Here is a 26,020-nt window from a genome sequence, read left to right as displayed (position 1 = left end):
GGAGGGCAGGCATTTCACCCTCCGCACCGACAACCGCTGCCTCACCTGGCTCCACACCATGCAGGGGAGGAAGGGGAAGCTGATTCGCTGGGCGCTGCTCCTACAGTCGTTCGACTTTACGGTCGAGCACGTGCCAGGCGCGGAAAATCAGCTCCCCAACCTGCTCTCGCGCGAGCCAGACGGCAGACGGGAGGTGCTGGACGAGGAGGAGTGGGACGAAATCCTGCCTCCATCCCACACCAGCACGACTGCCGATGGACACCCTACCTGCACCCGCCTCACGCTCGGCGTAGAAGGGACCGAAGACCCTCCCAGTACCGAGGCTGACCTGGAGCAGCGCGTCCCCACGGCCTAGCGCCGCTCGCCGGCGCCGCGAGACAGCGCGCGGAGACCACCCCGCCTGGCAGCTCCAGGGCGACCGTGTCATGACCAGACCGCCGGGGGAAGAGGACGAGTGGAAGACCTACGTCCCACCCGAAGCGCGCGAGGCAACACTGCGATTCTACCACGATCATGACCTCGCCGGACACCCGGGCTCGGACCAGACCCGGAGAGCCGTCTGCCGGTACTACCACTGGCCGGGGGTGAACCGGGATGTCCGGGTCTACGTCCGGGAGTGTGAGACCTGCCAGCGCCGCAAGGCCCGCCGAGGAGACGGGACACAACAACAGCAGCCTCGCCAGCCGTCAACACCGTTCCAGACGCTCGCGCTGGACGTGATGGGGCCGTACCCCCGCTCGCCGCGGGGTAAGCGCTTCCTAGTGGTCGTGACCGACATGTTCACCCGCTGGACAGAAGCCTACCCCTGCGGAAACGCACGGGCGGCCACCATCATCGAAGTCTAGACGCGCGAGTTCCTCACTCGGTTCGGCTACCCAGAGTCCATCTTGACGGACAACGGCAGCCAGTTCCTGGGGGCCCGGTGGAGAGGGTGGTGCCAAGAGGCACACATCATCCACCACACCACACCCTCATACCACCCCAGGGCCAATCCGACCGAGCGCAGGAATCAGGATCTGAAAACTCAACTGCGGCTGCGTCTAGAGGAGGACCACACCCAGTGGGACCGCCACGTCGCCGACACACTGTTCTGCGTTCGGCGGCGCGTGAACGCGGCCACTGGGATGACCCCCGCCGAGATGATCCAGGGGCGTAACCTGCCGCTGCCCGGCGAGCTGGCAACACACGGCGTACCGCACCCAGGAGAGCAACCGGAGGAGCGCGACGAGCGACGAACCCAGGAGCACGATGCAGCACGCGCAAGACAAGCCCGCTACAGTCAGGGAATCACGCCCCAGACAGTGCGACCCCCGGCACAACTGCGGGCCGGCGATCGGGTGTACGCCCGAGCGTACCCCCTGTCGGCAGCGCCACGCAATTACTGCGCCGGACTCTCTCCCCGCTGGGAGGGGCCCTACACCGTGACGCGGCTCCTGGGGGCGACATCCTACATGGTGGACTTGGGTGGCCGCCGCGTGCAGAAGATCCACCGGGACCACCTGCGAGTGGCGGCGACCCCCGGGGAACCACTCCCGGCCGAACCCGAACATGGGGACACGGCAGACGAACCAGACATCCCCCTTGATGCACTCCCTCCTGGAGGACTGGAGCAACAGCGAGAGGAAGCCGAGGACACACCGCTCCAGACGAGCCCGAGCACCTCTCCGACGGGGAACTGGACGCGGACGCACCCCACGACCCCGGCGAGGCACCCTGTCCCGCAGAAACCGCGCCACGAGGGGAGGCCCCCGAGAGCGAGCCGCCCCCGTGGCATAAGGAACCTACGGAGACTCACACCACGCCGCGCCGGCGGAGAAGGGGCCGGCCCCGCCACGCCAGGTTCCGGGTGACAGAAGTCGCGGCGGACGACACCGACGACCCCGCCAGAGCGACCCCTGACCCCGAACCCATCATATCCGACCCAGACGAGGACGAAGAGGAATCGCCCCCGAGCCCGACCAGAGGTGGTTGGGGGCACGCAGCCTCCCTTGCCGACGCAACTTTCCGCATCACCGTCACACAACCGCGCGAGGAGGGGGCTGGACGTCCCCGTCGGACACGACGCAGACCCGCGAGGCTGCGGGAGTCCGTCCTGAACACCACCCCGGGGCGGAGCTCACCCAGCCCGGCGCTGATACCCGAGCGGGAACGCCAGCCCTAAGGATGGCAAGGCCCGACGAGCCCCGCGGAGAGTAGCCCGCGAGAGCGCCCCCGACGGGAGCGCCGACCCCCGGCCCACCTGGCCGAGTATGTCCTGGGCAGTCTCGTCACGCGGCCCCACACATCACGCGCCACGGCGCCGCCTCCCGGCCCAGCTGCCCACGCAGCGACCGAGGCGGCGTCCGCCTGCGCCGACACTCCATGCGCCGCGGCGCCGCCTCCCGGCCCAGCTGCCCACGCAGCGACCGAGGCGGCGTCCGCCTGCGCCGACACTCCATGCGCCGCGGCGCCGCCTCCCGGCCCATCTGACCATGCGGCGACCGAGGCGGCGTCCGCTGCGCCGACACTCCATGTGCCGCGGCGCCGCCTCCCGGCCCAGCTGCCCACGCAGCGACCGAGGCGGCGTCCGCCTGCGCCGACACTCCATGCGCCGCGGCGGCGCCTCCCGGCCCAGCTGCCCACGCAGCGACCGAGGCGGCGTCCGCCTGCGCCGACACTCCATGCGCCGCGGCGCCGCCTTCCGGCCCAGCTGCCCACGCAGCGACCGAGGCGGCGTCCGCCTGCGCCGACACTCCATGCGCCGTGGCGCCGCCTCCTGGCCCAGCTGCCCACGCAGCGACCGAGGCGGCGTCCGCCTGCGCCGACACTCCATGCGCCGCGGCGCCGCCTCTCGGCCCAGCTGCCCACGCAGCGACCGAGGCGGCGTCCGCCTGCGCTAGCACCTCATGCGCCGCGGCGCCGCCTCCCGGCCCAGCTGCCCACGCAGCGACCGAGGCGGCGTCTGCCTGCGCCGACACTCCATGCGCCGCGGGCGCTAAGGCGCCACGCTATGGGATCGCGTGTCGAAGTGTGCCGGCTGAGCTAGGGGGTCGTCTTACCGCGGGAGCGGGAACACGGGGCGGAGACGGGCTTCCACTGGGGGGGACATTTGACGTCGTACCGACCATGGCCTTTAAGCCCGTGCTCCGCACCGCCAGTACCGTATCCCGTTTTCGGAGCGCGCCCCTTGCCCAGCCGGATTGAGTCAGGCGAGCGTCCCGGGCGTGACCCCAATAGACAACAAACCTTATTAAAAGTCACCGCGGCCACTGGCCTTAATTAAAATGTCCGTGACTAGGATCATGTCAGATTAGAAGAAATCCAACTATTACAGCTCACAGTGAGACAATATGTTGATAAATACAGTCGCCAACTTGATGTCACATTTTAAATAATTAATTACATTAAAACTATTGTTAAGCCTTAAGCACCCAATTACCAGGTGCTACATTTTAATTGGGCACCTGGAACATGTTTTAACTGGTAATATAGTAAATTAAATTAATATATGTTTTTTGACGCCGACTCACAAAGAAGAGAAAGTTTCTCTTCATTGCGAGGCGGCCATGTCCAGCAGTCTCGAACCACTCCGCGCCGGGAACAGACGTGTGTCCGTGGGCAGCATCCAAGTTTCTTTCATTTTATTAATTTTTATTCTATACTAAATCTTTAAATTTAAACCTCATTAATTCATAGCTGCCCACGTCGACTCGGCGCGTATTTTACGGAACCGGGCCTATCCCGACCGTCTTCATAGTGATACTGTGCGGCAGATTGTATCACTCACGTAAGTGTTTCGCCTAATTAAGGAGCCCGCTCATAGAGCCCCCCTGCACCCGTTAATGTTCGGCGCTGGCCGTCTCCAGCGAGCATCGACCCGCGTCCCGCGAGACTGCCGCGGTAACCACCAGTGTCGCGTAGTGGTATGTGTTTCTGTGTTAGTGTTGGTGAGAATTTTTGTAGCGAGAATGAACCGCGGAGCGGACTTGTAGAGTGTACCGTGTACCCACATGGACCCCCGGTGAAACTCACAAATTAAACGTATTCTCGCCAACTCGTGTACACTAATTTTCCGTAATTCCCCGTCCTCCACACGTCCGAGCGGCCTTCACAGTCAAGCGTAGAACCATTCAGGTTACATTCAAGCCGTGTACCTGGCGGGGCACGCGGGGGCAGAGTACCCACGACCCCACACCCACGGCCTAGCAGCCCGCTAGCCTGGCGCCCTTCCTGACAACCAGAGCATCGCGACGCCTGTAGCGCCCGTCAGGTAGCCCCCGGACCTTTCACATAGGTCGGGTGACGGCAAAACATCTACCTTTTCTGATAGTAATGAAACTGTACAGATTTAAATAACTAAACATATGTATTACTTACTACTTACAAAGTAGTTATAGCTAATCAACTGAATAATTATTTTTTTGCATGTTACAAGTACTCTTGTATCTAAAATTCATAATTATTCAGATAATGACTTTTATTAAAAGAGTGCATCCTTGTAAATTCCCTGATATAAAATATTATCCAGTCACTAGTAATGAAACAGTATCAATAATACAACATTTGCCAACCAACTCATCTTATGGATATGATGAAAACAATAGTAAAACTGGTAAGTATTGGTCAATGAGTCAAGTTGGCCCTTAACTTCTATTTGGAATAGCTCATTAAACAATGGTTTTTTCCTGACAGACTAAAGCATGCCACTATTATACCATTGCATAAAAAGGTGATAAAACCAAAATGGAAAACTATAGACCCATTTCTTTGTTGAGTACTTTTTCAAAATAGTAGAGCAGGTCATTTATAACAGACTTTAAAACATTATGCAATATGACATTTTAACTGTGTCTCTGGCTTTCACAATAATAAATCTACTGATAATGCAATATTTTAATTAACTGTGGAATTTTAAAAGCTTTTAATAATCGTGAACATGTTATTAGCAATTTTTATGACCTAGCAAAGGCTTTTGATTGTGTAAATCATGAAATCCTTATTGAAAAACTTGAATACTATATTATGGAATAAGAAGTAAAAGGAATAAAAAACTTACATCTTTAGTATTAAATTTCCTATATAGATTATTCTTAAGTGTTTTAAGTTCGCTTTTATACGAGTCTTTAAAAAAATATATTTAAAATGTCATGAATGCTTACAGTTTTTAAATGTATAGCCATTTTATGGTGGCCTGGATTAGATGATATTATCATTTAAAAACTACTTTCTATTTTATATATGTACCTATATTCAAGTTAAATATCTCATTTTTATGATTTGAGTACGAATTATAGGTTATGAGCTGTAGTATGGTAATTATTTAGTTTTGCCCCTCTTCTTTAAAACAAAAGTAAAAAATTCTGTAAAAATTTTAGTTATTAATATAATCCTTTCTGAATTTATTGCAAAAGGCGGAGATAAGGAATTCCTTACCATTTTGGTGAAATTTCTGTTTATAGTACCCACTATTGATAAGAGCCTAGTAAGTAAGAAGAAAAACAACAATTACCTACCTCTATAAAAGATATCCTCTTTCGTAAAATGATGTTGACATACATACATATAGTTGGTTACTGGTTTGCCTATTCTTAAAACATGCGCCCATCGTCTTCTCAACTTCGCGTCCTTAGGAAAACGATGCATTGAAACATTTTTTCCTGAATAAACTCTACAGTCCGGAACTGAGCAATACATTACACAAATTTCTTGTATCTTCCGAACTTAAAACATATCTCATACACTGCTTAATTCAAAAAAATTTACTCAAACCACGAATCCAAAACATCTTGCCATCCTTTAACGCTCCTTGAAACCAAGCATACGCTCCCTTTGTTTATACCGTCTTCGGTGATTCAAAATCAAACCACCAGATGTCAGCCACTTTGCCTGAATGTGCGAATGGGGAAGCCTACGATGTACATTCTGTATTGCACAGACCCGAATACTCACGTTGGCAAGCCATCTTTTCACAGACGAGATAAACACACCCGAAGTTCCCCGAAGTTCATGTTCGCTTTTTTTTTTCGTTCTCTCACATTGTGTAAACCGGTGTGGCATTAAATTTTGCGGTCGATTAGGATAGGTTAGCTACATTATAAATAGGCTACTTTAAAACATTGTGGATGGTTGGTTATATTAGGTAAGCATAGCCACATTAAAAACACTGTAAAATCATTTTATGGTTGCTTAGCAAATAACGTTTTAATATGTAGCTATCCAGGGCTAGGAAACCGTTTACATGATTTCACAGTATCTTTAAGGCCCGTCTACAATAGCAATGTCCTAAACTGTGTCCGAAGGACACTCGTCGTTGATTTGTCCAGTGACCCTCTGACATCATGAGTCAAGTGGGCGAAGGTTCGAACCTACCTGGTCCGAATACATTCGTCAATTTGAACTTTTTGTCCCAACCTGTGTACTTCGGACACAGAAAAATAACAGAACACTCACGATATTTGAATTTCTGGTTCCCGTTTGAAAACGTGGTGTTTGTTTTTGTTATTGAAGGAAATGTAAGGTGTTGTAAGAGCCCGCCTACAATAGTCCGAACCTGTGCGTGGTCCGTGTCCTTATCCAAAAGTGAGTAACGTCACATTGTCTCACCGAAAACTGCCCTGTCCACAATTGCGATGTCCGAATGTATTGATTTCTAACGTTGCTACCAGAGCGCAGTAAACGTGCCAAACCAAATGTTTTTGTTTACTGTTTTGATGCTTTGTAGTTTGAGATTGAACTTTTAAAAGTTGTGGGAGTTCAATTTTATATATTTATTCAGTAAGACAAAGTGGCAAATGTAAATGCTAAAAAATGAACTCATATTACAGCAATCGGACAGCACTAATTTAAATGTCGTCCAGGGTCGGCGCGTCCATATAGGCGAACTAGGCAACCGCCTAGGGCGCCAAGTAGCTGGGGGCGGCGCAGCACGACACATAACAGCTGATATAATATGTTTAACGATTATTGAAACTAGGTGAAAATGGATTTTTGTAACAGTTTGGAATGTTTATTTTGATATAAGTAATTACTTAAAATCCATGGTGACCTGTTTATGATTTGTAATAAGTAAAAAAAAAAACACACAAGCCTGCTTACATTTAATTGTTGACAAAATATTAGGCTTATGTGATGTATTTTGAGGCAATCAAAATTTTTTTTGGAGTGTCCCACCGGGAAGGGGGATTTAGGTTTTTCGCCTAGGGCGCCAATTTACCTTGCATTGGCCCTGATGTTGTTTTGCTCTTCTTGACTTACAACACCTTCCATTTCCTTCAATAACAAAAACAAACACCACGTTTTCAAACTGGAACCGGAAATTCAAATATCGTGAGTGTTCTATTCTTTTTCTGTGTCCGAAGTACACAGGTTGGGACAAAAAGTTCAAATTGACGAATGTCTTCTGACCAGTTAGGTTCGGACCTTCGCCCACTTGACGCATGATGTCAGAGGGTCACGTGGACCAATCAGCGACGAGTGTCCTTCGGACACAGTTTTCCGTGTGACAATGTGACGTCACTCACATTCGGATAAGGACACGGACCACACACAGGTTCGGACTATTGTAGATGGGCTCTTAATGTAGCTATCCTAACTAAATCAACCGTCCACAATGTTTTAAAGTACTTATAATGTAGCTAACCTAACCTAATTGACCATTAGTTATCATGAATTGTATATTTATTCATTTACAATGAAAAAAAAATCGAAGATGCACGATCGGACGTTTGACTCTCTCGTCTGTTGAAAGAAGGCTTGCCAACGTGAGTATTCGGGTCTGTGCAATACAGAATGTACATTGTAGGCTTCCCACAATGATGACCCTTTTCAAGCAGTGAAGACAAGAGTCTCCGAACTGTCTGACCTACAGTATCAATATAATCTATTACAAGAAATAGGCAACCAACAAAGCACGTTTAATGTTTCTATAATACTGAGTATCCCTGAAAAATGTAGTATGCCTACTACAAGACCAATAGGTTTTTAAAAATTAAATATTCAAACCGGACTACAGTCCTGACTTCACACATTTAACGAAAAGATGTACATTTGTATGAACATTCAACTTGGTAGGATATGACCCCATCAGTAGGATACAATCACATTGATGCCAACCATCAGTACTCCTCTAGTCCACACATGCTGTTATGGCACATCGGTCCCTCACCAGAGCATTAGCGACCCGAGCACGCTCAACTGAAGTGCAGGGCAAGCGAGTGTATTGCTATGAGTGAGTGCTAGCCGCCACCAGTGTATCAATTGTCCCCCGAGCTGCAATCGACCAGTGTTGTTACTGTTACTTTGTTCCTCAATAATACATTTTAAAATTAAACTAGGCAATTATTAGACTATATTACAATTGCAATAATTATGTAATAAATAATGACTACTGTCTTGGCACAGTTAGACTGCGAGCATGGTCTGCATTACTATTTTGCACACAGCATGTTTCTGTGGGAACGGAGCTGGGTAGCCGCATGGAATACACAGCCTTGGCAGTTGACCATCACCCTTGAAGCAGACTATGCACGTATCGCCCACTGGGCCCATCAACCTTTGTTCCCTGAATTCACCACTGCAATAGCATAAGTTTCTAATTCTTCTGCATCTGGCCCCGCAGGCAGGAACTCACCGGCCGTGCAACTTAAATAAGTGTGTGCCCTCATGTGGGATGTTTTATATTTTATCTAATTTTTGCATTTTTGTCTGGGTGCACGTCACGACCCAGACTTCCACGATTAGGACTCAGTTATCAAGACATTCTCAGTTTCATCTGCGCAGAGCCGTTGGTTTGGCGAAGCACAGCATGGACTCTTTTTCAATTAAGTAATATGGTCATGCTCCGAGGACTTTCGGGCTCCACATTTAATTCTGCCCATGTGGCATAGTTCTTAGCTTACCATGTAATGCCATGGTAATCTTTCCGCTTAATACGTAATACTAGTAGTCCATGTGTCAAGTGGTAATTTTGTATGTCATTAGTGTTCAGGATTATTGTTGTAGCGTGACCATCGGTGGATGGCTGCTATGTGAAACTTATTGTGTATTTTGCAATTGTCTCGTTAGTTATGTGTAGTGTTGCAGAGATGTACCATGTGCGTGGACATTTACGTTTCAAGTCAATGCAGGACGCCGAGTGCGCCTGTCCTATCAATTAGTACACAAAGGCTAGAGAGCCCATCAATAAACATTCACTGATTAACACGTAACTCCATGTAGTCATGTTAACATGACCATAACAAGCCTGTTGTGTCGAGCTCCGGCTCTCGAAGTGACCAGGCCATGCACTGAGCAGTGAATGTAAGATTGCCTCTGCTCAATAAAGAAAATCTTACCAGTATGATAAGTATCTGTTTTCATAACAGATTAGACCACTATTTAGAATAGCGTCCCTGGTGACTACAAGAGCGGGAGATTTTTCTGTTGGACCAACACCTGCTGCCTGCCGGCCATGTGGTGACATCACACCCTGAAAAGGTAATCTCAAACACTCTGCAAACTAGCACACAGGATAACTGCTAGTCGGCATGTACGGTAACCGTCATCTCGATGATCATTTGAGCGGCAGAAGGCAGCAGGTCGACAAATGGCGCCCAACTAGTGTGGCGGCCAAACTACAGTCCAAACGCCATAAAAAAATTTTTTTAAAAACCCGACAGCCGTTTTCCGTTTGCCACTGAGAGTAAGATGCGCCACCATACCTCAAGTTCAACTTTTTGCTGCAACTGATCCGTTAACATCTGTTGTCATAATTCACTTTCTAAATCTTTTTCTTACACCCTTGAGGCCTGCTCCAGGTGGTCAACTGATTTTATTAATAATTTAAGTATGCAGCCAGATATTTAAAATTTACCAACGAGACTAACTCCTAGGCCAGGTCATATGGTGCCCTGGTCCGCCGTTAACCAATTTTGTTGTCGTAGGTACTTTTACAGTTTTAGTATTTTGAGAGGTCCACTAAGTCCCATGTGAAGCAAGATCTGTGAATAAAAACCATCCTAGCTGCAACCATGAGTGATCTATAGTGTGACTACGTGCTCCCCACTGCAGGGCCGCAACAAGGGGGGGTCAAGCGGGGCATATGCCCCGGGCGCAAAGCTGTGGGGGCGCCGAAATCGCTTGCATTGTAATTCCTACTACAACTAGTAACTGGTAAAAGGTTTTTTAACTTGCATGACAGGAATGTCTAATCTGATTTACAATATAACGTCTCAACATATTTAATGAACAAGTCTAGTGATTATACGGACTACTTTATGGACATAGTGGGTTCATGCATGGAAGTTACAGTAGCACAGAAACTGTTACATGTAGGTATGGAAAATTCTTAAATAGCATTATTTTTCTGTGGGAGGGCCCCCGGACCCCCCGCTTTATTGGTGTGGTATGTGCAAAAAAGAGGGGGGTGGGGGGTGCATGAATCCTTTCATGCCCCGGGTGCCAGAGACTCTAGTTGCGGCCCTGCCCCACTGTACCGAGTCCCAAGGCATGTGAGACGCCTAGAAAGGCAGACGACCATCTAGCGGTACGGTGGAAATGTGCTTGCCACTGAGAGCAAACTAGCAGGATAGATTGCAACCAAATATAGGGGAATTGGGCCTAGCACCCACACGGGCCACGTCATGACACAGAGAGGGAGTCTCCGGGTCCACGTGCCCGAAACTCTTGGTGGCACCCATATTTATCATTACTTTATTATCCCGATCAAATCAGTAAATTATCCACCATGACACTGTATTACTCTCAGGAGTGTGGCCATGCAACAGCACAGGCTTGGACAATTCAATATAATTTTAAAAAATTTGTCTAAAGAAATAGACCCAATAAATTGTCAAGTGGATAAAAAATTTAATTCATATTTAGAAATTATATTTTTTTAAAGTAGTTATGCATAGGCCTTTTTAATTTGTACTATATATCAGGTATCTGATTGTATTACTTACGTCTTTGTGTGTTCGAGGATATATACAGGTATTACCTTGATGAAATCAAACTTACCTCCTTTTCATTTCATGAGGTAGATAAATTTAAAAATTATTAAACATGTGCCTTTTATTTTAATTTAGTTTATGCAATCATTAACAATAACAATTTCATTTATTATGGTAAAGCTATTCTTAGAATTATTAAATTATTTCACCTTATTACAAACACCCCTGTTATTTTAACTAAGATATCTAATAAAATTACATCTTTATTTTAAATGTAGAGTACTGATCTAAAATTTATTATCTAATGTATTAGTAAATTCTTTAAAAAATATATATAATTTTTACCCCTCCTTTTATTCCCATCATTTAAAAATTCAGAACTAGGTAAATATGGTAATTTCTGTTAACCAAATAAAACCAAACTTATCCCACCCCTTTTTTTTACCACAGATGTAAACTAAAACACATTTATAATAAACTTACATTTATATTGAAATTAAATTTATCTTGCCAATCCTGATAGTGGATTCCATAAATTTGTATTTTGTTTAATAATATTAATTCTAGATACAATTTAAGTTGTAATTTTTCGGAGAATGTTGAATAAGAGAAGGTAGCTTAAGGTTTATTAATAATTTATATTATCTTAAATAAAGTTTGATTTGATTATAAGATATTATTTTTTAATGTTAAAAAAACTATAATGTTAAAAAAGATTTACAATATTTCACCCCTTAAGAAGTAGAACTTCACTTAGTAAAACAGAGTTGGTATATTTTGGATGTTTATAAATCATATTGCATAACGTACATCCCGCTTGATTAGCTTGATAGATAGTTTTTTATAGAAATACAACTGACCGCCTTTTCACCCTTTTTGCAATCCAATATAGAAAAATGATAAAAGTAAAAAAATGCTGTTAAATCATAACAATGTACACCCACACCTCAAAGTAACACTCCAATTAATTCCAGGAAAACAGAACAATAATAAAATACGTTTTTTCCACAAAAATGTATGTCAATCAAAATAATTTTTTTTCTAATCAGGTAACTGTGCCTGCTGACTACCATTTTAATCAAGACACTGCTCCCATTAAAATTAATTTACAGTAAAAATGTATGTCTAAATACAATGAAGTACATTTGTAAAAATGTTTAATAGCATTTTGAGATCAAAAAACCTAAATTTTTTGAAAATTCACGTACAACATGTTTACATAATAGGGCTTGGGTATAACATTCCTACGTACACGCTAACAACATTTCTGAGTTACAAATTAATAATATTATTAATATAGGAGGTATATTTCAGTTCTAATCTAATATTATTAAACGAACACGTACATTGGCATCTCGGAAATGGCTCTAATAATTTTGATGAAAATTTGTAGTTTGATAAAGTTTTGCTTTTAAAGTTTATCTATATATGTGTCTTCCATGGAACACTGTAATTTTACACTATATACATGTATATATATATATATATATATATATATATATATATATATATATATATATATATATATATATATATATACATATATATATTTCTAAATGCTGCTTTAAAGCTTGTTAGTACCATCTGTTGTTAGCTTTTAAATTAGCAACTTAACTCAACTTGTGGTTTTTAAATTGGATATACTCAACAGATGGCACTACCTACATGACATTATAAATTTTAAATTAGATACCCAACTGCAGATGGCACTCCCATCTAATAGCAATACAATTGTATTGTGTTATTGTCTTAATATGTTAAGCAATAAACATGTCGTGTTAGCAAAGTGTTTCTATCGTTAATACTATTACACAATTTTATATAGGTATACACACACACACACACACACACACACACACACACACACACACACACACACACACACACACACACCCATTGGCATCTCGGAAACGGCTCTAACAATTTTGATGAAAATTTGTAGTTTGATAACATTTTGCTTTTCAATTTTATCTACATAGTTTTCTTCCCTGGCAAAAATGCTATTTTATACAAAAAAAATTTTTTTCTAAATGTTGATTTATAGCTTGTTAGCACCATCTGTTGATAGTTTTGAAATTAGCCACTCAACTCAAGTTGTAGTTTTTTTTTTTTAAAATTAGATACTTCACAACAGATGGCACTCACATCCAATAGAAATACAATGTTATTGTTATTACAGAACATAACATCACAAACACTTAAATGAAAACTGCCAAGACACTACTAAGCCTACCACAACAGACACTCTCTTCCACCAACAATGGAAGCTTACAAGCAACCTGATATCATTATACATACAAGAACATTACCTCACTTATATAAATACACTTGAAAATACACCCTAAAACATTTACACACACAAATTCTATCAATAATATTTAGTATGGATGGAAGTATTGGATTAAGTTCCAAAAATTATATTTATAATTAATTATATCTGTGAAGTTAAAATGAATAAAAATCATAGTATACCTGATAATTTAAAATAAGTTGTCGAACTATGAGCATTAGTGACTTTTTTATTTAACTGACTGCAATTCTTATGTAGGTAGGTAGGTATGAATTATATTGACTGCAAAATATTCATGTATATATAATGTATACTGTCTATATATTTAATTATCTCAATTTATATCCAGTGATTCAGATAGGTAGATTTATAGGTAAACTAATAGGTAAGCTCTACCTATTCTGATCCCTGCATGAAACAATAAACTTTAAATTGCTTGTATAAATGAATACACATATAACAAATATTTTTGATAAATATAAAAAACTACATCTCTCATATCTCATAAACAGCTATAACGATTTGGATGAAAACTTATATTTAGTTAACATTTTGCTTTTCAAGTTTATCAAAATAGGTGTCTTCCCTGAAAAAACACGAATTTACAAATATAGAAAAATGGTAAAAGCACCCTTTGTAATTAATTGTAACTCTAAATGATTGTTCATTCTTAATTTCCTACCCTCAGATCTAGTAGATTCGCAAATATGAATTTTGTTCTTTAAAACATGCTTACTCTTTTTACACTCCTTAGGGGAAGTCTCTTGCAAAATAGTAAAATAATATTATGTTGTTTATTTTTTACCAAATAATTTACATTTCACTTAGTTTAAAGATTGTTTTTTTAAATAAATCAAAATACAGTAGGGTCTTGATAATCCGAGATCCGATAATCCGAGTTCCCAATAATCCGAGTCAGTTTCGGGGGTTATGAGAAAGAAAAAAATACGAATTTTGCAAACACACATACACATAGGGACGGCCAGGGCTACGTTGAGGAGGAAGGCCCGATGGGGTGAGTTGGGTAAGTGACTGTACATAGCAGGTAGCGGTCCACCCCTGTCAGAAGTCGCAAGAATCTATTTTTAGAACATTGGGGGGAAACCCTTTCCTCCGTCGGCCTAGACCCTCCGCCCCCTCGTCACTTCCCTGCGTTCCCTCCAGAGGGCAATTTTTAGTTCCTAATAAGTTCTTCGCCGTGAGCACATCTATGTAGTTACGTCCCAGTTCTATTACGAACCAGTATGAGTAAAAGAAAACATACTGAAATATCATTAAGTGATAAATTAGAAGCGCTGACGCGGGTTGATAAAGGTGAGCCGCTAAAAACAATTGCGCGTGAGTTAGGAGTGAGTGCTGTTACCGTGGGTGAATGGAGGCGCAACAAACAGAAATTGGAGTTATGGCATACTCAAAAAAATCTTTCTCAGGCTACAACATCCAGATCTCGTATGAAAAAAAGTGAGTACGAAAAAACAAGTGAAGCTTTGTTTTCATGGTTTTTAGCACAGCGGCAAAAAGGTGTCCCTCTTTCTGGGCCTATATTACAAGAAAAAGTGCAGTATTTTCGTAATAAATAACAAGAAGGTGAAAGCAATTTTAATGCCAGTAAAGGATGGCTGGATAAATGGAAAAAAAGATGCGGTGTGCGGCAATTGCATATCACGGGAGAAAAGCTTTCAGCTGATGCTGCTGGTGCTGAAAACTACGATCAAAAATTTCAAAGCATGATCGAAGAAGGGGGCTACACACATGATCAATTATATACCTGTGACGAGACTGGGTTGAATTTTAAAATGCTACCTGACAAGAGTCTAGCATCCTAAGACGAAATTTCCACTCCTGGGCATAAAAAGAGCAAGGAACGAATTATTGTTCTGTCATGTTCCAATGCCTCTGGGACACATAATCTTCGTCCCTTGGTGATAGGAAAGTCAAAAAAACCTAGAGCTTTTAAAAATGTAAATATGAACGCACTACCTGTTGCATCCAAAGATCAAAAGAACTCGTGGATGAATACGACCATTTTTAAAAATTGGTTCTTCAAGGAATTTGTTCCTTCAGTAGAAACTTTTTTAAAAGAACGACAATTACCGAGAAAAGCACTGTTGGTTATTGACAACGCTCCATCCCATCCAAACGTAGAAGACCTGTCCAGTGATGAAATTAAAACTGTTTACCTGCCCCCAAATGTGACTAGCCTCATTCAACCTATGGACCAAGGCGTCATTGCGACAATAAAAAAAAAGTACAGATGCATGCTTCGGACATTTATTTTGCAAGAAGAAGAAATTTCATTAGTAGATATGCTAAAAACAGTTAATATAAAAGACGTTATCTATTGGTTAGTTGATGCATGGTCAGAAATTAAACAGAAAACTATACAGAAGTCCTGGTCAAAACTTATAAAACCGAGAGTTTCACAAAGTGAAGAAGAAGAAACAGTTGAAGTTGACTGTGATAATATGACTATTGAATTTAATGGTGGCAATCCCTGGCTGCGAAATGGAATCCAGTGCTGAAGAGGTTAAGAAGTGGTTAGACAGAGATGAAATTTAAGAATTGACAGATGAGAAAATTATTGAATTGGTCAACAACCTGGATGAGGACACCGAAAAAGACGAACAAGAGGAAGAAGAAACCAACAAAAAAATTAGCCATGCAGATGGGTTTCTACGCTTAGAAAAGGCACTCGAATACGTGGAGCAGCAAGATGACGTAACGCCAAATAACGTAATGTTTTTTTAAGAAGTGGAGCACACGAGCAGCTGAGAAGTGAGGAGCATTAAAAAAACAAAAAACAATAATAGATTATTTTAAAAAATAATAATTATGTATATATTTCTATTCTGCCTTTTAATATGTTTGTATTTTATTTTTATTAGAACATCGACATATGTATTAGAAATCGATTTTGCGTGTTTTTTTTTTAATTTCCAATAATCCGAGATTCTGATAATCCGAGTTGGCCCCGGTCCCATCCAGCTCGGATTATCGAGGTTCTAGTGTATACCCTTTTTAAAGATGAAATTCAATAAATGAAGGGGGGGAAATTCAATATGTAGCTCTAAAAAAGCAAATTATTTTATCTAAGTTTCTTACTTCTCTTTTTAATTGAATTGTAAGTGTTTTTTTTTTTTTCATTTTAAAAACATGTGTATGTACCCCTTTACAGACCTTAAGGCTTGAACTTCACAAAATGGTAGAATTTTGGTTGGTATTTTTCATATGTTTAATATTGGTATCCAACTTTGATTAGATTCTGAGATATAATTATTTACCTTAAAACCATACTCACCGCTTTTACACCCCTTAGAAGTTGAACTTCGCAAAGAGGTAAAATTGTAGTTGGTAGTTATTGTTTGTTTATTATTGGTACCTAATATTATTTTCTTATGTTTGAATAGATTCGAAGATATAATTTATAATCTTAAAAGGATATTTAACACCCTTTATAACCCCCTTAGGGGTGAAATTCTGTAATTATGTATAGCCTAATTTTTAAGTTAGCCAAAGAACTTTTAAAATAGACTCCAGTTGTTTGAAAGTAGTGCCAGCAGAGTGATGTCAGGTGTGGCGCAAGACAGTAGCCGAGTGCTGTAGTAGTGTGCGGGACTAGGACTTGCTGTGACCACCAACAGGCACGGTAGTCGGGGCATGGTAGTAGACGTGGAGACTGGTGTGTGGTCACCTATGAGTACGGCGGGCCATGGTGGACCGGTATACAGTTCAGGCGGGCTGATATGATAAGAAGAGTCTTGGGGACTACCAAGAGCAGTCTCATGCCAGCAGAGAACGTGTGGCTGAAATGTCCGCCTCCAGTGAACCAAGGACAGTGGTTTAGTCGTCAGCTTCACATCCTTAACGGCTGGACTGACTGTCTACGAACATTCGTTGCTTGTTACATATCGCTGAGAGAGGGTGAAACCTGGGACCGCAGGAAGGCGCAGATTGTCATGCCACGACATTGAGTGACGACATTGACTGCAGTAATGGCCACAACGGAACCATCGTGATAGGTTCCCGCAACACAAGACTTAAGGTGGGAGCCACCCAGAAAAATAAACATAAACGGAAACAGGGGATACTGAGGCATAAGGCATTGTATTGTAATGTGATTTAAGTCCAAAAGTAGCATCCATTATTTTTAACAATAAATACATAGCCATTTTGTTTGTTGTTACATAAAGACCCAGAAAAATATGTTTGTCTTCTTTCTTGTTAGCCACCCTGTTTTTAAAATTCAAGGGCCAAAATTTTTTTTTGTCATCAAGCTTATCAGTGGGCTTACTTTCTAATAAAAAAATTCATCAAACTATATAAAGTTTTCAATTAATGCTGGCACAAACAGACAGACAGACAAGCAGACAAAAACAAATTATATTTTTAAGTTCCCAATAATGTAAATAGTAATTTCCTATTGTTTTTTCATCATTTCATCCAATGTACAGACTTTTTTATAGATAAATGTTGTAAATAATTTATAATACAGAGTCATTCCATGACAAATATACAAATTAAATTTTTTTTTTTGCTGCGTGATTTTTTACTCCCCCGAAACTTAGTTAGTGTTCACAACTACCTATCCTAGGAAAAACCCCAAATTTTTAATTTTTTTATTAATACTTTCTGAAATATAGCTAATTTTCTTTTAAAAGTATGGTGTAAAACTATCATTTTGGGGTATTCTTTGATAGGCCATAACTTTTGTATGTTAAGAGCTATACACCTCGTACACATATCATCGGAAAGCTCATTGATTGTACATTTTTTTTTTTTTTGGCTTATTGACATAGGATATTTTTTGCACTCTTCAATACTTTGTAAATTTAAGAAATTAACCAAAAAATCTTAGATTTTCAGTAATTTAAAATATTAAAAAATTAATGTATGAATTTGAGGAACAACTTGAATTTTTTTCCTGTGATTCATCCCTATGGTCACTTAGTGTGCCAGCAAAAACATCATGATACTCACAGTCCTACACTGTAAAAACAAATCCTGTAAATCGAAAATTTTGGAAAAATGGGATTTTCAGGGCAAAAAAACCTTATGTGGGACCAACTTAAAAAATCTAAACTAATAAGATTTATAAAGCTCCTGAGATATTATTTCAAGGAAAAAATAGTTTGTTTTGATACCTACTTTGAGTACCAAAAAAGTTACATAGCTTAGAATATGATGAAATATGAACTACTGAAACATTTATTTTTCAGTACAAATAAGTATGATGTGAAATTAATAATTAAGTACCTGTTTAAAATAAAGGGGAAAGTTATTTATACAACCTGGAATGTATTACTTTAAAGTTTGCCAGGCACCTAGGATACTCCAAGCAGTATCTGTCTGTCTGTAGGCTATCAGTTATGCTTGCCTTGCATGCTGAGGCATGCTTATCTGCTGATGTGCAGCAAGTCTGAGTCACAACATTAGATAGTAAATACCTAGAAGTCTTGCTAGTAGACAGCCTTAGTAGCAAGCTAGCAGTTGTGCTGAGAGTGGAAATAACATTTTTTTCTCAGTGCTTTTTGTTCAATACAAATTTTTTTTTTATTAATGCAGTATATATGACCTGCAAGTTAGACAGTGATATTGACATTTTTTCTCAGAGATGTTTCTATGTTATTAACTGTTATTAATTTATGGAGTGATGTCATGTTAGAAGAATGGAGTGTTCTGTTAGGATATTCGTTAGAGAGGTATGTCATAATCTAGCCTATAGTAGATCATCCGAACTCAAAACATTAAGTGATGTTAGTGATGAGAAAAAAAAACTTCTTGTTTTGAGATCAGGTTGTGAAAACATAAAAAAATCATTTGTACGTATCATGAAAAAAAATATCTGGACAAATATTTTCATATTCATGGAAAATGTTGTTGTGATCCCTACCAACTTTACAAGAAAACTGTTAAACAATCTCTTCGAGAAATAACCCTCACAACTGCTACAAACTGCACTCACGTTAGTTTGATTCCTGGTAAAGCTTTGTGCTCCAAGTGCTTACAAAAAGTACAAACTTCTTCACGTATTTCAGGTGATGACACTGAACAACCACATGATTTGTTTGAACCAGAATGTGTTTTGGTAGAGTCAGTTAATACAGCATGTTCAGCACTTGGTGTATCTCCAGTTAAAGTACAGAAACTCTCAACGTATGCTAGACCACCTGTTTTAAAAAAGGTGTCTAAGATTGCTGCAGTTGTATCTGATAAGCTACAAAAATCTTTCAAATTAGAAACATCATTACAAGATGAAGAGGGCACAAACTGCAATTATTTACAAAATTTAGGTGGTGAATATGAATCACTTATCGAGGAACTTAGAAAAAAGTTCAGAACTGCAGAAACTACAAAAGAGAAAGTAGGAATTCTCAGCTTATTGCCTAAAAGTTGGACTATGAAAAAAATTCAGACTAAATTTAATGCTAATCAGTACTTAGTTTGATTGACCCATAACCTGAAAAAAGAGGATGGAGTTTTGCCTGATATTTTGAGTAAAAAAGTGGGGAAAACGTTGGACGAATTAACCATCGTGAAAGTGCAAACATTTTACGAAAATGACGAGTATAGTCGTTTGATGCTAGGGAAGAAAGATTGTGTCTCTGTAAGAAAAGATGGTGTCAAAACTAACATTCAAAAAACACTTGTGCTAAGTAATCTCAAAGAATTGTACTCTGCATTTAAAGATAATAGCCCCAATATTAAAATAGGAATCTCTAAATTTGCAGAGTTACGACCAAAATATTGTGTGCTTACAGGTTCTGCTGGTACTCATTCTGTGTGTGTATGTAAAATACACCAAAATGTTAAGCTTATGCTTGCAGCTATAAAAACTAAACTTGATTACAAAGAACTTGATGGTTTGTGATTTGAATAACATGCATTTAGTGTATTACCTCACAGTAATAAATGTGTCCTGGCAATGAAAAAGTTAGGGAAGTCATCATGGAAGATATTGGAGCATTTTAAATCTGTGAAGAAGTCAAATACTATAAACAATGGTTATCAACCGATAGATGTCAACTTCTAGAACTTGTAACTACACCTGAAGAATTTTGTGATAATTTATTGGAAGGTCTTAGTGACTTAAAACTAGAGCTGTGCCGATCCATATCAGCAGGTACCGATATTGCCGATATTTTGGTGTATTGGATCGTATTCAGGATCCACCAAACCAGAAAAAAAATTGCTGATACTATATGTTTTTGCCCAGATATTGTTATTGTTGAATTGTTTTACTTAATTATTTCGAGGATTTGTAATAAACTTTACCATAATTATTGCACGAATAGGTATGTAGTATTTATTTAAAATTAGGTTTCATAATTAACTTCACAACACGGTATAAGTTTCTTTGAATTAAGGTATTATTGGTAATAATAATGCAATTTCAATATCAAAAATTAGAAAGATTACTGCAATTAAAAAAAATTTTAGTGAAAAAGGAATTCGTCCTTGAATTTTTTTACTAGACTTTTTTTTGTTTCGGTTATGCTAAAAGTTGGCAATTAACACACGTGCTTGTTATTTTTCTGTATGAGTGATGTTGAGTCAGTACATTTTAATGGCTGAATAATAAAAAAATATTCGTGAGAATACCATGAAGGAACCACTGGCCCCTGATGATTGTTCACCATTTTAATACTGGGAAAGTGTGCCATTTCTTATTTTGAAAAAACTTGCAGTTAAATATTTGTGCGTTTCAGCAGCTACTGTTGCTGAACAGTTATTTAGTACATGTGGCTTACTTGCAAGTAATAGGAGATGCTCTCTGAAGCCTGACAAATTACGAATGCTAGTGTTTCTTAACAAAAATTTGAAGCTTTAAAGAAAGTTAATAATTTTTGCTGTTTCATCATCATAATAATTTTGCTGTTTATCCACTTTATTGACCAACTGGGCAGTTTCATTTGTTTCTTAAATTCTTTTTTGCTAGTGTTAGTGTTATAATGATTACTTATCGTTATCACATGCATGATAAATTTAAAAACTTGATGATACTCAATAAAGAAGAAAGCTTAGTTTAAGATATGTTCTGCTTGAAGACTATTTTGTGTTATAGGCTTGATTTTCTGCATGTTAAGTTGTAAGCATTCTGTGAACATTTGCATATTGTAAAAAAAAAAAAAAAAAAAAAAAAAAAAAATACATATTCAGATATTAAACACACAACAAAATGCAAATCCTGTTATATTTTACATTTTTTTTAAATTTTGATACAGGTGTAAGTAAAAATTGAAGGTTGGAGGTATGTACGTATATCATTTTTATATTAATAAAAATTTTAGCTATTGAAACATTCACAAAAATGTAAAAATAAGTATACATAAATATTAAAATTATTTTATATTGTATCGGTCCGGGATCGGCTGATATTAAAAATTAATATCGGCATATCGGTAGATCGGTGTATCGGCAAAATTTGTAGATTGGCACAGCTCTACTTAAAACTACATCATTACATATCAAAACAACAATCTCAGTATCTAAAATCCCTAAAAGAAAACCTTCAAGAAAATGAGTGTATTATCATGGGTGACTTCTCAGAAAACTTTACATTTGTAATGCAAGACGAGATCCAAAGTTACCATTGGGTTAACTCTCAAGCTACTCTTCACCCTTTTGTCCTGTATTTCAAGTCTGGAGGTAAACTGGAAAGTGAAAGTTATTGTGTAATTAGTGATTCATTAGAACATAGCACTGTTGCCTTTTATTGTTTTCAGAGGATTATCCTGCAGCACATAAAGTCATCACACATTGGCATTGTTAAAATCTTTTACTTTTCAGATGGCTCTGCAGCACAATATAAGAATAAGAAAAACTTTATCAATCTTTGTCACCATGAAATAGACTTTGGTTTGAAAGCAGAATGGCATTTCTTTGCTACTTCTCACGGCAAAGGTCCATGTGATGGAGTTGGGGGTACGGTGAAGCGGTTGGTGACTAAAGCAAGTCTTCAGCGTACACTAACTAGTCACATTGCAACTCCTATAGAAATGTATAATTTTTCTATATCACAAATCAAAGTAATCACTTTCTTTTACTGCACTGAAGACAATTTAAAGAAGCCAACAAATTTCTTCAGCCTCGTTTTGACAATGCTATCGCAGTTGGACAAACAAGAACCTTGCACAGTTTTGTACGTGTGGATAAATTCAGTCTTAAAGTTCAAAAGACATCCATATCCACCGAATTTAAAATAGTGCCCATCAACAAAGAAATTCCTCACATTGTACCTAAGATAAATGATTATGTTTGTTGTTTTTGCAATTACAATTGGTGGCTAGGACTTGTAACAGAAATTGCTGTGTTTAACATGGATCAAGAGCTACAAATACAATTCTTCCACCCCTATGGCCCAGGAACTTCTTACAAACTTTCATCAAGTGACACTGTGTGGAGGAAGGAGCACATTCTCAGAATACTCTCCCCACTGGAGCTTACAACTGCTACAGGAAGAACACACAACATCAGCGCAGAAATGAGTCTCTGCTTATCTCAACTTTTCGCCAACAAGTCTCCTTAAATATTTTAAAACCGGTATTCAACATTACATTTAATGTTATTTCTTTTTACTGAGCAATGAACATTTGAATTGTTATTTTAAACAGGTACTTAATTATTAGTTTCACATCCTACTTATTTGTACTGTAAAATAAACGTTTCAGTAGTTGTTCATATTTCATCATATTCTAAGCTCTGTAACTTTTTTGGTACTCAAAGTAGGTATCAAAACAAACTATTTTTTCCTTGAAATAGTATCTCAGGAGCTTTATAAATCTTATTAGTTTAGATTTTTTAAATTGGTCCCACATAAGGTTTTTTTGCCCTGAAAATCCCATTTTTCCAAAATTTTCGATTTTCAGGAATATTTTTTACAGTGTAGGACTGTGAGCATCATGATGTTTTTGCTGGCACACAAAGTGACCATAGGGATGAATCACAGGAAAAAAATTCAAGTTGTTCCTCAAAGTCCTACATTAATTTTTTAATATTTTAAAATAATGAAAATCAAAGATTTTTTGTTAGTTTCATAAATTTACAAAGTAGTGAAGAATGCAAAAAAATATCCTATGTCAATAAGCCAAAAAAATGAACATTCAATGAGCTTTCCAATGATATGTGTACAAGGTGTATAGCTCTTAATGCAAAAAAGTTATGGCCTATCAAAAAATACCTATAAATGATGGTTTTACACCATTCTTCTAAAAGAAAATTAGCTATATTTCAGAAAGTATTAATAATAAAAATGTAAAATTTTTGGGGTTTTTCTTAGGAAAGGTAGTTGTGAACACTAACTAAGTTTGGGGGGAATAAAATTTCATGCAGCAACACACATTTGTATAGTATGTCTCGTGGAATGACCCTACAGTGAAACAATCGTAATAACCAATGGCCCAAATTGTATGTATACCAATATATATTTTTAAGGATATCTTTGCACAGCATGGCGTCGGCTGGTAGAACCTCTGATGTAACTCTGGCGAATACAGTAGGAAAAATGAAATATTATGATAAATGCGGGAAATGTAATAGAGTCGTACGGAATGGAATATTATGTGACGCGTGTGACATATGGTTCCACTTTGAAAAATGTAGTAATGTGAGTGAAAGTGATGAAAAACCACCGGAATGGCTGTGCACGAACTGTAATGCAAAGACGACCGATCGTAGATTATCTGCCGAACTTGAAACAGGTACAGGAATCATTGAAGAATATGAGAAGAAAATCAGTGATCTGGTAGGAAAAGTAAGTAGTTTAGAAAAAATAATTAATCTTCTGTATCAAGATATTCAATACCTGAAAAACAACAATGATAACCAACAAAAAACTTCAGAAACATGGTGCACTGTGGCTTCTAAGCAAACACCATGCCAACGACTTCAAAAAACACCAGATAGAACTATTCCTCTAAACAACAGATTCATACCTCTTCAACCTGATCAAATATGCCAAAATACTATGTTTAGAGAAACTAAAATACAAAGGACAAAAAATATTAAAATTTTGCCTCTTCAAAAACCTGAACAAGATTCAAGGAACAGTGTTAACAATGTTAAAACAAGAAAACAAGAAACTAAGACAAAGAATAATCTCTTAGTGCTGGGAGACAGCCATGCTAAAGGATTAGCAAGTGAAATCAAGTCGCAAGATCAAGACATAAATGCAGTAGGAGTTGCAAAACCAGGAGCTCCACAACAAGAAGTTCTTCGGTGTTTAAAAGAAGACCCCAAATGCCTACAAACATATAACAGTGTGGTGATTATAGGAGGTTCTAACGACGTGGCAAGGGATCAAGGAGACCGAGCGGTGCATCTACTTGAAGAAAGCCTGGAATCGCTAAAGGAGAAAACAGTAGTGGTCGTAAGTTTACCTCACAGGCACGATTTGGTCCCAAACTCTTGTGTTAACCAAGCAATCAAAACAACTAATAGTAAAATCAAGGGTGTTTGCATGCTTTACACAAATGTAAATTTTATTGATGTAACTGATGTTAGTCGAGACATGCACACTACTCATGGACAACATCTCAATAGAACTGGGAAATCTTATGTAGCATCCAAAATTTGCAGTATTTTTAAAATGGTTAAACAACATCAGCATGATAAACCCACTTTTTTAGAACACTGGTTAGCAAGTGGAAAAAACCTTGTTAAAAATAAAACAGTCAATCATAGTCCCCAACTACAACCCAACAATAAAAAATCTACTTTTCTTGATAAATGGCTACTTGGAAATAAAAATAAAAACATGAAGCCACCTTTTTTAGATTAAATCTTTTAAAGGAAAATAAATGCACACCCCTTGCATTTAAAGTTAAAGTTAACCAACCTCAAAATCACACCATACGAAACTCTAAACTCTCAAATGCTTCCACGCCAAGTTTATCTGAAAAATTTACTATCATGCACCAAAACATGCGCAGTTTGAGAAATAAAAAAATTGAACTTGAAAATATTCTATACTTGCTGCAACCTGACATTCTATGTTTATCAGAGCATTGGTTAAAACAGGAAGAGATTTCCTGTTGTCATTTCGATAAATATGTACTTGCAACAAGCTATTGTAGAGATAAAGTTAGTGGGGGTGGAGTCTGCATCTATGTAAAAAACAACACAGCCTTCAAAGTCTTAAAACTGGAAAACTGGTGCCAGGATAAGGTTATCGAGGCAGGTTGTGTAATACTACCTCATCTAAAATCTTGTATTATTGTAGTTTATAGATCACCTATTACCTCTAACTTAAAAAATTTTTTCACAAGTATTGAAAAAATCTTAGTTATGACAAGGAAACAGAGCAGATATCAAATAATCTGTGGAGACTTTAATATTAATATGAGTGAAAGTAATAATAAAACAGACACTTTCAAGAACCTCCTCTTACAATTTAACTTAAAATGCTCAATTTCTGAACCCACTAGAATAACCTACTCAAATAGAAGCACCCTAGATAACATCATAACAAACATAAATCACATACACTACACATCTCTAAACTATGTAACAGCCCTGTCTGATCATGATGCCCAAATCATTGCACTAGAAAAATCTATTTTAGATAGTAATATCAAAATTAAAAAGTTGTTTACAACTTACAATATAAGAAAATTTAATGATGATAAAATTACTCTTTTCAATAACCTGCTACAGAAGGAGAACTGGCACGAGGTATACTCTCAGAATGACTCTAATATGGCGTGGAATGTGTTTTCCAACACATTCTCACGGATATTTGAACGAGCCTTCCCAAAAGTAACAGTAAAGGATAAAAACAACACTTCCAACAAATGGATGACTAGAGGACTTCACATTTCATACAATA

General features: G+C 39.6%; 1 protein-coding gene across 1 annotated transcript; it reads left to right on the top strand.

The window, feature by feature from the left end:
• Nucleotides 1–594: 594 nt before the first annotated feature.
• LOC134527083 (serine/arginine repetitive matrix protein 1-like) lies at nucleotides 595–2,161 on the top strand. Its single transcript, XM_063359433.1, has 2 exons — nucleotides 595–685; nucleotides 1,647–2,161. Exons 1-2 carry the CDS (start codon nucleotides 595–597, stop codon nucleotides 2,159–2,161), a joined length of 606 nt encoding a protein of 201 aa, XP_063215503.1.
• The last annotated feature ends 23,859 nt before the right edge of the window (nucleotides 2,162–26,020 follow it).

This window comes from Bacillus rossius, chromosome 1, assembly GCF_032445375.1.
Source record: "Bacillus rossius redtenbacheri isolate Brsri chromosome 1, Brsri_v3, whole genome shotgun sequence".
NCBI lineage: Eukaryota > Metazoa > Arthropoda > Insecta > Phasmatodea > Bacillidae > Bacillus > Bacillus rossius.
This window is presented reverse-complemented; position numbering and strand designations above follow the sequence as displayed.

Coding starts and splice junctions, on each gene's coding strand:
- LOC134527083 (XM_063359433.1), top strand. CDS start 595: ATGTCCGGGTCTACGTCCGGGAGTGTGAGACCTGCCAGCGCCGCAAGG. Junction 686..1,646: donor CAACAGCAGCCTCGCCAGCC/GTCAACACCGTT, acceptor ACACCGCTCCAG/ACGAGCCCGAGCACCTCTCC.